The sequence below is a fragment of the Budorcas taxicolor genome, chromosome 19 (genome assembly GCF_023091745.1).
Source record: "Budorcas taxicolor isolate Tak-1 chromosome 19, Takin1.1, whole genome shotgun sequence".
Classification (NCBI taxonomy): Eukaryota; Metazoa; Chordata; class Mammalia; order Artiodactyla; family Bovidae; genus Budorcas; species Budorcas taxicolor.
In genome coordinates this window covers 62,476,471-62,488,903 of record NC_068928.1, presented here as the reverse complement: position 1 = coordinate 62,488,903, position 12,433 = coordinate 62,476,471, and the positions used below count along the sequence as shown (strand labels likewise).

Here is a 12,433-nt window from a genome sequence, read left to right as displayed (position 1 = left end):
ATGCTGAAGCTGAAATTCCAGAACTTTGGCCACCTGATGGGAAGAACTGACTCACTGGAAAAGACCCTGATGCTGGGAAAGATTGCAGGTGGGAGGAGAAGGGGACGACAGAGGATAAGATCGATGGATGGCATCACCAACTCAATGGACATGAGTTTGAGCAAGCTCCAGGAGTTGGTGATGGACAGGGAGGCCTGGCTTGCTGCAGTCCATTGGGTTGCAAAGAGTTGGACGTGACTGAGCGACTGAACTGAACTGAACTGAAGTTGCTTCAGTAATGTCCAGCTCTTTGCAACCCCATGGACTGTAGCCCACCAGGCTCCTCTGTCCATGGGATTCTCTAGGCAAGAACACTGCGGTGCATCGCCATGCTCTGCTCCAGGGGATCTTCTCAACCCAGGGGTTGAACCCCCTTGCTTCTCCTGCTTTGGCAGGCGGGTTCTTAACCACTCGTGCCACCTAGAAAGCCCCATCTTACTGAATTAGCTCTAAAATTTAAGCTGGAACACTGAAAATAAGCCAGGAGAAATAACCTGTTTTTCTGTAGTATGAAAACATCCGGAAGAAAGTAGTCCCAAGAGCCTTTACACTGAACTACAGTTGAAGGAAAGTGTACTTTCAAGAGTATACAATAAGATCTCAGCTTTAAAGTGTACTGTATACACAAGGGCTTGTGAAAGAGGCAACAAAGATCGTTGTGACTGGGTTGAAGGACCAAGTACTGACAGCAGTAAGAGCAAGGTAGCAGGGATGTGGGGACAAAAAGAGAAAGCGAGAGAGTGAGCGCAAGTGTATTATAGAACTTAAACCTAGGGTGAAACATTTAGAAGAGGCCTAATGATCCCAAGCATTGAGTTTTGTTAGGGCTTTTCATTTTCCTAAAGCATTTTATTAAGGAAATATTTTATCTGCAAAAGACTTTGGTAGGAAGGACATGAAGTTTCACTAAAGCTGCAGCCCACATGCCTTAAAGTATTATGTATTACAGTTGGAAAAAAAAAAGAGAGCAAGGGTAAGAAGGGTAGAGACAGGAGAAGGATAGTGGGAAAAAAAAACTGGTAACATGGACACTGGTGAGAGATCTGCCACAGAACTGTTATTTTGATTTATGTCATGTTTTCTGATACTTGTTATAAATGGACATTTTGAGGTGACTTAAGTCTTCCACCATTTGGAGTCTGTTTATATACTCCTCCCCCATCCCTAGGATATATTCAGCTACAAGTTTATGGCCAGAGATTAAATGGCTGATATTTAGGAAGGAATTTATTTATAAATTACAAATTTTTAATGTACTTATTCAGTGGATCTATTTTTATATATTTAAAATTTATTTTAAATTGGAGGGTAATTGCTTTACAGTGCTGTACTCATTTCTGCCATACAGTAACATGGATCGGCCACAAGGATATATGTATCCCCTTCCCCTTGAGCCCCCCCACCTTAGTTTTGGTTCAGCCCCTGATGTGTTGTTCTGGGGAACCTGATCATGTCCCAGTGCTGAGTGACTTCATTTGGTTAGTGACTCAAAGACTTCGTTTAGTGAAAATTCAAGAATTTCTTTTGAGAATATTGGAAAAATACCACCTTGATTAGGCTATGGTCTTCAGTACAAGATTTTAGAAATAACTAGGGACTTGATAAGAGAAATAATGTAAAATGGTCATGTTACTGAAAAAATACAGACTAGTACTCAGCACTTACTGAACTTTAGACTTGTTTTGAGTGATCTTACTCGTGGCGGGCAGTCTTTGCAGGCAAGGGGGATTGGATTCTAGTTGTTTGTCCTCTCCTTTTGGTGCCGGGGGCTCCCTTACAGAGGCTGCTTTGGTCAAAGCAGTTGAATGAATGCATGCGTGGATGTCATTCAGTTGTGTCCAACTCTTTGCGAACCCATGGGCTGCAGCCTGCCAGGCTTCTCTGTCCATGGGAGTCTCCAGGCAAAAATACTGGAGTGGGTTGCCATGCCCTCATGGACTGCAGCCTACCAGGCTCCTCTGTCCATGGGAGTCTCCAGGCAAAAATACTGGAGTGGGTTGCCATGCCCTCCTCCAGGGGATCTTCCCATCAGGGATTGAACCCAGGTCTCCTGCATTGTAGGCGGATTCTTTACTATCTGAGCCACCAGGGAAGCCCAAGAATACTGGAGTGGGTAGCCTCTTCCTTCTCCAGAGGATCTGTTCAACCCAGGAATCGAACCAGGTTCTCCTGCATTGCAGGTGGATTCTTTACCAGCTGAGCTACCAGGGAAGCCAAGTTGAATGAATGAATATTCCTTTAATATTACTCATTTTCTGGTCCAGAACATTCCAAGTAAGAGATATTTTAGGTCTTAGCAAATCTTACAAAAACTTAAGAATGAAAAGGGATAGAGCCTTGAATTTCACATCACAGCTAAGGTGCAGGAAGGAGTTCTGTGCTCACAAAGTTCCACAGATAGCTGGTGGGGAGAGAATTTATTTGTAAGGAAACAACTTTTTTACAGTTGCCCAAGATTAGATTATGTTTGGCAGGTTCAATAAATGAGGCAGATTTTATTTTACACTAGGCCGTACTTTGTATTCTTTCAGGCTTTTTCAAAATGTTAAAGATAACACAGTACCAGAGTGGCAGCATTGCAGTTTGATTGTGTCAGATGACACAATAGCAGGATAGCTTTTTACCTAGAATAGTTGACTGTTTCTTTGCCACAGTTCTTCATGTGGGATCCTACAAGGCATAAACTGAATTGCACTTAAAGACAACAGTTAGAAGGAAGTGCATCAGCAGTGTTTCTTGTCTGAAATGTTTAGAGAGAGGAAAAGGAAAAGAATGATAGGGAGACATTCAAATACCGATAGAATGGCAGAACTTTTGTAAAATAAAATTCAGCTAATACCTTGTACAAACCAAAGACCTTTGAAAGGTGTTTGTAAAATGTGTTGTTTAATGCTTTTTAAACAAAGTGACATACTCATCTGAGACTGAAATATTCTTAAAAAATTTTTTTCATTTCCCTGAAACATTCCTCAGCTCTTGATAACTAGTTTCTTAATATCCCAGCTACTCAAAAGGAGCTCAGATGTTTCCTCAAGTTTTCGATGCTATTTTATAAGTTTTAGAGGGTTAGGGAACATCTAGGGAACTCTTATGAGGGGATTGTGCTAGCTATTTCATATAGTCAGTCTTTACCACAGCCTCATTAGGGAGCTGTGGTCACCTCCGTTTGAGGGACTGTAGACTGAACTGAAATGCTGGAGAGAGCGTGGAGAAAAGGGAACCCCCTTACACTGTTGGTGGGACTGTAAGTTGGTGCAGCCACTATGAAGAACAGTATGAAGGTTCCTTAAAAAACTAAAAGCAGAATGGCCATATGACTGAGCATATGCCCCCCATTGAGCATATGCCCCGTGAAAAGCATAATTCAAAAATTACATGGACCCCAGTGTTTATTTCAGCTCTATTTACGGTAGACGGGACATGGAAGCAACGTAAATCAACAGAGGAATGGATATCTGGTACATATTACAATGGAATATTTGTTGTTTAGTTGCCAGGTTGTCCCGACTCTTTGCAGTCCCATAGTTTATAGCTTGCCAGGCTTCTCTGTCCATGGGATTTCCCAGGCAAGAATACTGGAATGGGTTGCCATTTCCTTCTCCAGGAGATCTTCCCAACCCATGGATCAAATCGGTATCTCCTGTATTGGCAGGCAAGTTCTTTACCACTGAGCTATGAAGGAAGCCCACAAATGAAATATTCAGTTCAGTTCAGTCACTCAGTCGTGTCCGACTCTTTGCGACCCCACGAATTGCAGCACGCCAGGCCTCCCTGTCCATCACCAACTCCCAGAGTTCACCCACACTCATGTCCATCGAGTCGGTGATGCCATCCAGCCATCTCACCCTCTGTCATCCCCTTCTCCTCCCAGCATCTGCCCCCAGTCCCTCCCAGCATCAGAGTCTTTTCCAATGAGTCAACTCTTCTCATAAGGTGGCCAGAGTATTGGAGTTTCAGCTTTAGCATCAGTCTTTCCAAAGAACACCCAGAACTGATCTCCTTTAGAATGGACTGGTTGGATCTCCTTGCAGTCCAAGGGACTCTCAAGAGTCTTCAACACCACAGTTCAAAAGCATCAATTCTTCGGCGCTCAGCTTTCTTCACAGTCCAACTCTCACATCCATACATGACCACTGGAAAAACCATAGCCTTGACTAGACAGACCTTTGTTGGCAAAGTAATGTCTCTGCTTTTGAATATACTATCTAGGTTGGTCATAACTTTCCTTCCAAGGAGTAAGCGTCTTTTAATTTCATGGGTGCAGCCACCATCTGCAGTGATTTTGGAGCCCCCCCCCCCCCCCCCAAAATAAAGTCTGACACTGTTTCCACTGTTTCCCCATCTATTTGCCAAGAAGTGGTGGGACCAGATGCCATGGTCTTCGTTTTCTGAATACTGAGCTTTAAGCCAACTGTTTCACTCTCCTCTTTCACTTTCATCAAGAGGCTTTTTAGTTCCTCTTCACTTTCTGCCATAAGGGTGGTGTCATCTGCATATCTGAGGTTATTGATAGTTCTCCTGGCAATCTTGATTCCAGCTTGTGCTTCATCCAGCCCAGAGTTTCTCATGGTGTACTCTGCATATAAGTTAAATAAGCAGGGTGACAATATACAGCCTTGATGTACTCCTTTTCCTATTTGGAACCAGTCTGTTGTTCCATGTCCAGTTCTAACTGTTGCTTCCTGACCTGCACATAGGTTTCTCAAGAGGTAGGTCAGGTGGTTTGGTGTTCCCATCTCTTTCAGAATTTTCCACAGTTTATCATGATCCACACAGTCAAAGGCGTTGGCATAGTCAATAAAGCAGAAATAGATGTCTTTCTGGAACTCTCTTCCTTTTTCCATGATCCAACAGATGTTGGCAATTTGATCTCTGGTTCCTCTGCCTTTTCTAAAACCAGCTTGAACATCTGGAAGTTCATGGTTCATGTAATGGTGAAGCCTGGCTTGGAGAATTTTGAGCATTACTTTGCTAGCGTGTGAGATGAGTGCAATTGTGCAGTATTGGAATGAAAACTGACCTTTTCCAGTCCTGTGGCCACTGCTGAGTTTTCCAAATTTGCTGGCGTATTGAATGCAGCACTTTTCACAGCATCATCTTCCAGGATTTGAAATAGCTCAACTGGAATCCCATCACCTCCACTAGCTTTGTTTGTAGTGATGCTTTCTAAGGTCCACTTGACTTCACATTCCAGGATGTCTGTCTCCAGGTGAGTGATCACACCATTGTGATTATCTTGGTCGTGAAGATCTTTTTTTGTACAGTTCTTCTGTGTATTCTTGCCACCTCTTCTTAATATCTTCTGCTTCTGTTAGGTCCATACCATTTCTGTCCTTTATCGAGCCCGTCTTTGCATGAAATGTTCCCTTAGTATGTCTAATTTTCTTGAAGAGATCTCTAGTCTTTCCCATTCTGTTCTTTTCCTCTATTTCTTTGCATTGATTGTTGAGGAAGGCTTTCTTATCTCTCCCTGCTATTCTTTGGAACTCTGCATTCAGATGCTTATGTCTTTCCTTTTCTCCTTTGCTTTTGGCTTCTCTTCTTTTCACAGCTATTTGTAAGGCCTCCCCAGACAGCCATTTTGCTTTTTTGCATTTCTTTTCCAGGGGATGGTTTCTATCCCTGTCTCCTGTACAGTGTCACAAACCTCCGTCCATAGTTCATCAGGCACTCTATCTATCAGATCTAGTCCCTTAAATCTATTTCGCACTTCCACTGTATAATCATAAGGGATTTGATTTAGGTCATACCTGAATGGACTAGTGGTTTTCCCTACTTTCTTCAATTTCAGTCTGAATTTGGCAATAAGGAGTTCATGATCTGAGCCACAGTCAGCTCCCAGTCTTGTTTTTTCTGACTGTATAGAGCTTCTCCATTTTTGGCTGCAAAGAATGTAATCAGTCTGATTTCGGTGTTACCATCTGGTGATGTCCATGTGTAGAGTCTTCTCTTGTGTTGTTGGAAGAGGGTGTTTGCCATGACCAGTGCGTTCTCTTGGCAAAACTCTTGTTAGCCTTTGCCCTGCTTCATTCCGCATTCCAAGGCCAAATTTGCCTGTTACCCCAGGTGTTTCTTGAGTTCCTACTTTTGCATTCCAGTCCCCTGTAGTGAAAAGGACATCTTTTTTTGGGTGTTAGTCCTAAAAATGAAACATACTCAGCCATAAAAAGGAACAAAACCATGTCATTTGTAGAGATGTGGATGGACCTCGTGTTTTTCAATACAGAGTGAAGTAAGTCAGAAAGAGAAAATACATGTTAACACATATTTGTGGAATCTGGAAAAATGGTAAAAATGATCTCATTGCAAAACAGAAATAAAGGTACAGAGGTAGAAAACAAATGTAATGGATACCAGGAGGGAAAAGGAGGGGATGAATTGAAAGAGTGGAATTTGACATATACACTACTATGTATAAAACAGGTAACTAATGAGAACCTGCTCTACAGCGCAGGAAACTACTGGGTGCCCTGTGGTGACCTAAATGGGAAGGAAATCCAAAAAAGCGGATATATGTTGATGTATGGCTGGTTTACTTCGCTATAGAGCAGAAACCGACTCAGCGGAGTAAAGTAACCACAGTCCAGTTTAAAAAAAAGAAGCCATGCCTAGGACAGTGTGCTGACAATGAAGCTGAGAAGGATGTGTTTCGACTGCCGCGCGGTTAATGCTGGCTGTTTCTCCACGACAGTGGGATGTGTTTCGACTGCCGCACGGTTAATGCTGGCTCTTTCTCCACGACAGTGGGATGTGTTTCGACTGCCGCGCGGTTAATGCTGGCTGTTTCTCCACGACAGTGGGATGTGTTTCGACTGCCACGCGGTTAATGCTGTTTTTCCACGACAGTGGGATGTGTTTCGACTGCCGCGCGGTTAATGCTGGCTCTTTCTCCACGACAGTGCTGGGAGGAGGACTGGCCGAGGGGGACAGCGCCTTCCAGGCGGTGCTCTGCTGCATGCAGCTGGAAGGGAAGCTGCAGCCTGTGACCCGCATTCTCGCCAAGTCGCTGACGGGAGAGTCCCTGGTATGTTGGCTGGTTCAAATTTGAATGTCCGAAAATGTATTCACCCACTGGACTTAGGTGTATGCCTGCGTCCTGTAGGTCCTGCCAGAAATCAAAGTCTATGAGTAGCTACTTACTTCTTTTCAACATACTCATATTTAAACATTGGATTCTTTTATTAATGTAGTTTGTGATTAAGAGATTAATTTTTAAAACTTTGGAAGTATAGAATAACTGATTTTCTTTAAAGGTATAATTTAACAGAACCTGAAGGTATTTTTGAGTTTCAGAATGCTTCTGTGGATGTATGATCTTATATGTTTCTTTAATTTAGTCATTTATTGTATAAAATGCTTAAATGTATCTAAACTAAGTAATAATTACTTTTCTTTCTGACGATGTTCATATTCATGGCTGCTCTGATGAAGTTATCTCATTCTGTTCAGACCTTGGGATAAATTTTTGTAGGCGCTATTAAATTTTCTAGGGTTTTTATTTATTTGTTTTTGGATGACTTAATGGAAAGACTTCCTTTTTTGAACTTTAGAGTTGGCAATCTATAGAAATGGAAGAAAAGATATGTTACGACTTTTTTTCACCAGTTGGTAACTGTTACAAAACTGATACTTTTTGAGTCATAATGAAAGATGGTGAAAGTAAAAAAACACATATGTATACTTTGTTATACAGCTTGAGTTCTCTATACTTCTGAATTATCATAAACTGTGGAAAACAAAGAGCAAAGTTGTGTTTTCACTGCAAATAAATATATATATGGTGAAAAAGAAGGAAATCAGGAAAGTACTTTGTATATTGTTGAGTGTAATATAATGACCCATCTCGGAGGGTAATTTAGTTATCTTCTAAGGAATTATTGTGCAGTGAATTATTTAATTGGTTTAATAGTATCTTTTTATTTTACCATCTTAACAAATGAATATAAAAGCTAAGGTATCTTATTAATATAGCAAAATTGTATGGGTCAGTTCAGTCGCTCAGTTGTGTCCGACTCTTTGCAACCCCATGAATCACAGCACGCCAGGCCTCCCTGTCCATCACCAACTCCTGGAGTTCACCCAAACTCATGTCCATCAAGTCGGTGATGCCATCCAGCCGTCTCATCCTCTGTCGTCCCCTTCTCCTCCTGCCCCCAGTCCCTCCCAGCATCAAGATCTTTTCCAGTGAGTCAGCTCTTCCCATGAGGTGGCCAAAGTATTGGAGTTTCAGCTTCAGCATCAGTCCTTCCGATGAACACCCAGGACTGATCTCCTTTAGAATGGACTGGTTGGATCTCCTTGCAGTCCAAGGGACTCTCAAGAGTCTTGTATGGGTATTGAGTTCTAAATTGGTGATAAAGAATATTTCTCTTCTTTATTGTTTAGATAATTCTATCTTTAAGGATCTTTTCTATTTAAATTGAGCATATTACACTGTTTTACCTGTTGGATTTTTAAGTTTAAAATTAAGAAGCAGTTTGCTTTCAAATCTCAAGTGAAATGTGAATTTCTCAAGAGCTAATGTTTTATGTTTTCCTTCAACAGCTTTAATGAACTGTCTTTAGGGAGGGTGACCATTGTATGTGGACCTGAATCTCAAGTGACCGAGCTCACCTATTTGGTTTAGGAAAAGGAGTTTTAAAAAGTCGAAGTTTATTTTTCTTTTTGCTTATCCTACTTTGAGTGATACTCATTGTGAACATGTTATTGAATTAATCTTAAATTCTTACAAGTTGAATCCAGTGTTTTAGGGCATACTGTATATTTTAAAGATGTTCTGTTCGTCTTTTTAACTTCCCACACAGAAGGTTGGCTTTGTTATCACCGCTAATAGTAATGAGGAGAGGAGAGGAGCATAGCACTGGTTTTCTTTTTATGGGAAAACCTTAAAAATAGCCAAAGAGTCAAGTTCAGAGTAAAAAACTAATATGCTGCTTGGTTTCCCCCTTTTTCATTTGCCCTTTCAGAATGGGATGGTAACAAAAGATTTGACAAGGCTAAAAACACTTCTCACAGAAACAGAGGTAAGACTATTTCAGCCAGTCTCTTTGGGCAGAGTTTGACTTATTCTGAATGGCACGTGTTCGGTATTAAGATGTGGATGCTCACTGGGCGTCAGAGGCTTTAACAGTGGGTAGGGAAGCTGTTAGACTTTCTGTAGCCGAGCTTGCTCCCATCCTAGGAGCTGTGCTTCCTCTCAAGGTGCTTGTGCATCCCAGGCCTTCTGTTTTGTCCCTGATTCTTTTTAGCTGTCTCTGTCCAATAAATGGAAAGGTGACTGGGAAATTTCGGTTTTTAACTACATCTGGCTATTAGAAAATATTTTCTAAGTAACTGATAAAAGTCTGTGATGTTTTTATGGAATGAGTTTAGGTGATGGAAATAATGTGTAACAGGGTAAATGGTGAACAAAAATATGCTCTGGTGATGAGTCGAAGGCCAGGGACATCAGGGTGTATAAAAGGCCCGTGGATTTGAAAGTCTCCAACTCCTGTTCCTCATAAAGTCATGTGAATGTATTTTTACTTAGCTGTCTCATTTTATTTTTTGTCTTATTTTTAAAATAGCTGTTTTGGTCAGCTTTTATCATAAATGGAAATCCATGTAAACTGACTGACTGATTGGCTTATTTATTTAAAAACTGGCACCTACTATATGCTAGGTATTATGCTTGGTGCTGTGGGTTCAGCCCTGAACAAGATACTGGTGGTCCTTGTCCTTGGGGAGGTTAGAGTCTTGGGGAGGACATAGACAATAAATTAATTAATTAAACACAGGTATAGGTGTAATTCACATTGAGGTACATGGGATGAGCTTTCTGTGATGGGAAAATAACTGGAATGGTAGTGAGGGGATGAGACACTTAAGCTCAGTTGAGAATTAAGAAAGTGCTGTGTCCTGGAGAGTGAGGTGAAGGGCGTTCCCGTCAGGCCGAGAAGATGAGAAGAGCACCCAGGTGTAAACCTTGACCTCCTGTAGGTTACATTCACACTTCAAATCTCATAATGCATTACAGTTCATAGCAACAAGTAAGTATGCAGAGAAGACAGTCATCATGAGTTACATAAGCTGGATAAAGGTACTGTTTTGCTACAATTCAATAGGCTTTTAAAATATATTATTTTTTTAGTCTTATTATGAATTAACTGAAAATCAGTAAGCTCTAACTTCAGAGCCATTTCCCTCTGGTATTTATGTGGTCTTTATAATTTCTAAGAAGTAAAAGAAGACAATTATAAATGTTTTAGACTTTTAAAATGAAAACATAAAATAAGATGATTTTTGTTTTAAGATTCTTGGCCTTGTTCTTCTCTCTTATCACCTTAATTGGATTAGCAGCTTTACATCTGATAATCATGCACAAATATATGTAGAGTTTTATTTTTTATATTTATAATCCTATTCTGTATGAGGTCACAAATATCATTTGACTCTCGTTTTGTTACCGTACTTTTGGAATAAGTGACTTAAGTTTTGTTTATAATTTCTGTGTAACCAGAGTAGTAGTATTTTTGGTTAGTGAACTGGTACTAATAAAAAAATCCATCCAGAAAAAGCTAACAGCCAGTGTTACTCTTATCTATAATTACACTTGATGTACTTAAAAATAGGAACCATTTGTTATTTAAAGATTGGGCTAAGCTGATATCTAACCTGTAAGTGCTAGTGGATTGGAATAAAGACCTGAAACTAAAGGCTGACTAATGAAAACAGAGAGACAATACATATTCTTCAGAGAAATTTCAATTCCAAATCAATATTTGATTATAAGATTATAAGAATTCTAGCAGTGTGAAATGTGTCTGCTTTCCCTGAAGGTCTCAGTAAAGACCTTATTGATGCTGCCTTTCTGTCTTGGGGTCTGAGCATATAAAAAGGGTGTTTTTAAAAATACAATACGTTGGAACCTAAAAGCCACAGTGGCCAATTTTCTTATTCTTACCAGCTCTTCTGATGAGGGTGGGCAGTTCACCAGCACCCCTGCCTCCCCGCCCCCCTGCCCACGCTGAGAGCTACAGTGTCAGCACAGACGTACCTGCCACTGAGGACTGTCGTAGATGCAGACTCAGAAGTGCACCGTGTGTCTTTCCCTTTTAGCAGCTGCAGATGCTTTAAGCTTTATTTCATCACTGAAACACCTTCCCCCATTTTCTCTTGCATATTTGGTGAATTTATTTTGATAAATTTTTTTAGAGGAGATACTTTCAATTCATGTTTGAAGTGAATTTTTAGCTCTTATATTTATAAATTCTGTGTAATTGGAATCATATTTTAAGGGCTAGTGTGGGACTATACCATTTAGATCTTGCTTATAGAATTTTAAAGGATCATTGAATACATCTTTTTGGTGGGTATAGAGTCTTCATAATGTGCCAGGGTCCAGCCCCGGTGGATCCAGGGAATTCGAAGGGGAGACGGAGTAGGCGAGGAAAAACTTATTTATTTAGAAATATAAAAGAAATTAAGAAGAAATACTATAGTAGGAAAATTTAGTGGAGAAAAGAGGCTGAATAACTTGGTTTACGGGGAAAGCCAATAAAACTTCGGGACAAGAAGTTTGCACCATCGACGTTAGGCCAACCAGTGCTCGTTTGAATAGCGGAGGGTGCCCTGCCTTGGGCTCCCTCTCTCACGGGACTTAAAAGCCGGGGCAAGTTATTAGACTTGGTGAGCCTCCCCGCTCCAGATGGGAATTCAGCCAGAAAAGGAGAGGGAGGGAGAGGGAGAAAGAGAGAGAGAGAGAGAGACACGGGGGAAGCCAGACTTCCAAGAAAGTAGTTCGAGAGACTAGTCCGAGAAACTGGCCCATCCCTTATTGCTCAGAAGGCCTTTTATACTTTTGATTGTACATAGAGATCAATGGGTAATACAAAATTAGGCAGTGTCAACCGCCCTGACTCTTATCGAGACCAGGCTTTCTCTGTGCATACCTAGTTGTATACAGAAGCCTTAGGTGATTTACATCATCTTCTGGCCAGAAGGCCAATTAACACTTTATGGCCCTTTTCTGATAAGGGTAATAGTGTTGTTCTTCCCAACGTCTGGTGCCACTCTCAGAAAGCACTAAATAAAGTTACATTCTTACACAGCAAGGACACAGCAATTTATAACAAAGAAAGAAGTACAGTGATTTATAACAAAGAGAAAATTCATTAACTCAAAAGTCTAGTGTTGCTAACATCAAAACTACTATATTCCTATTTCTGCATCCCGATTACATTGATTAATATCCTCCCAGGTGCCTAAAAGATAAAGGATATGGAGGCCTGGCGGCAAACATTAACTCAACAAACTCTTCACCAAACTAATTCTTAACTCTGAAAGGCTCTATATCTTTAAGATGTTTAAGCTTTGTGCCTCTCTCGGTTGGGGGGCTGTAAGCAATTCACAAATT

General features: G+C 40.8%; 1 protein-coding gene across 7 annotated transcripts in view; it reads left to right on the top strand.

The window, feature by feature from the left end:
• HELZ (helicase with zinc finger) overlaps positions 1–12,433 on the top strand; it is a 141,820-nt gene that overhangs the window by 31,093 nt on the left and 98,294 nt on the right. For 5 of the 7 annotated variants that reach the window (XM_052657197.1, XM_052657196.1, XM_052657192.1 and 2 more), the window contains 2 exons: positions 6,939–7,063; positions 9,006–9,062. In XM_052657197.1, coding sequence (XP_052513157.1) covers positions 6,939–7,063; positions 9,006–9,062 — 182 coding nt within the window. Of the gene's footprint in view, positions 1–6,938; positions 7,064–9,005; positions 9,063–12,433 lie in introns of those variants that run through there. The other 2 variants (XM_052657199.1, XM_052657198.1) reach the window with 2 other exon arrangements.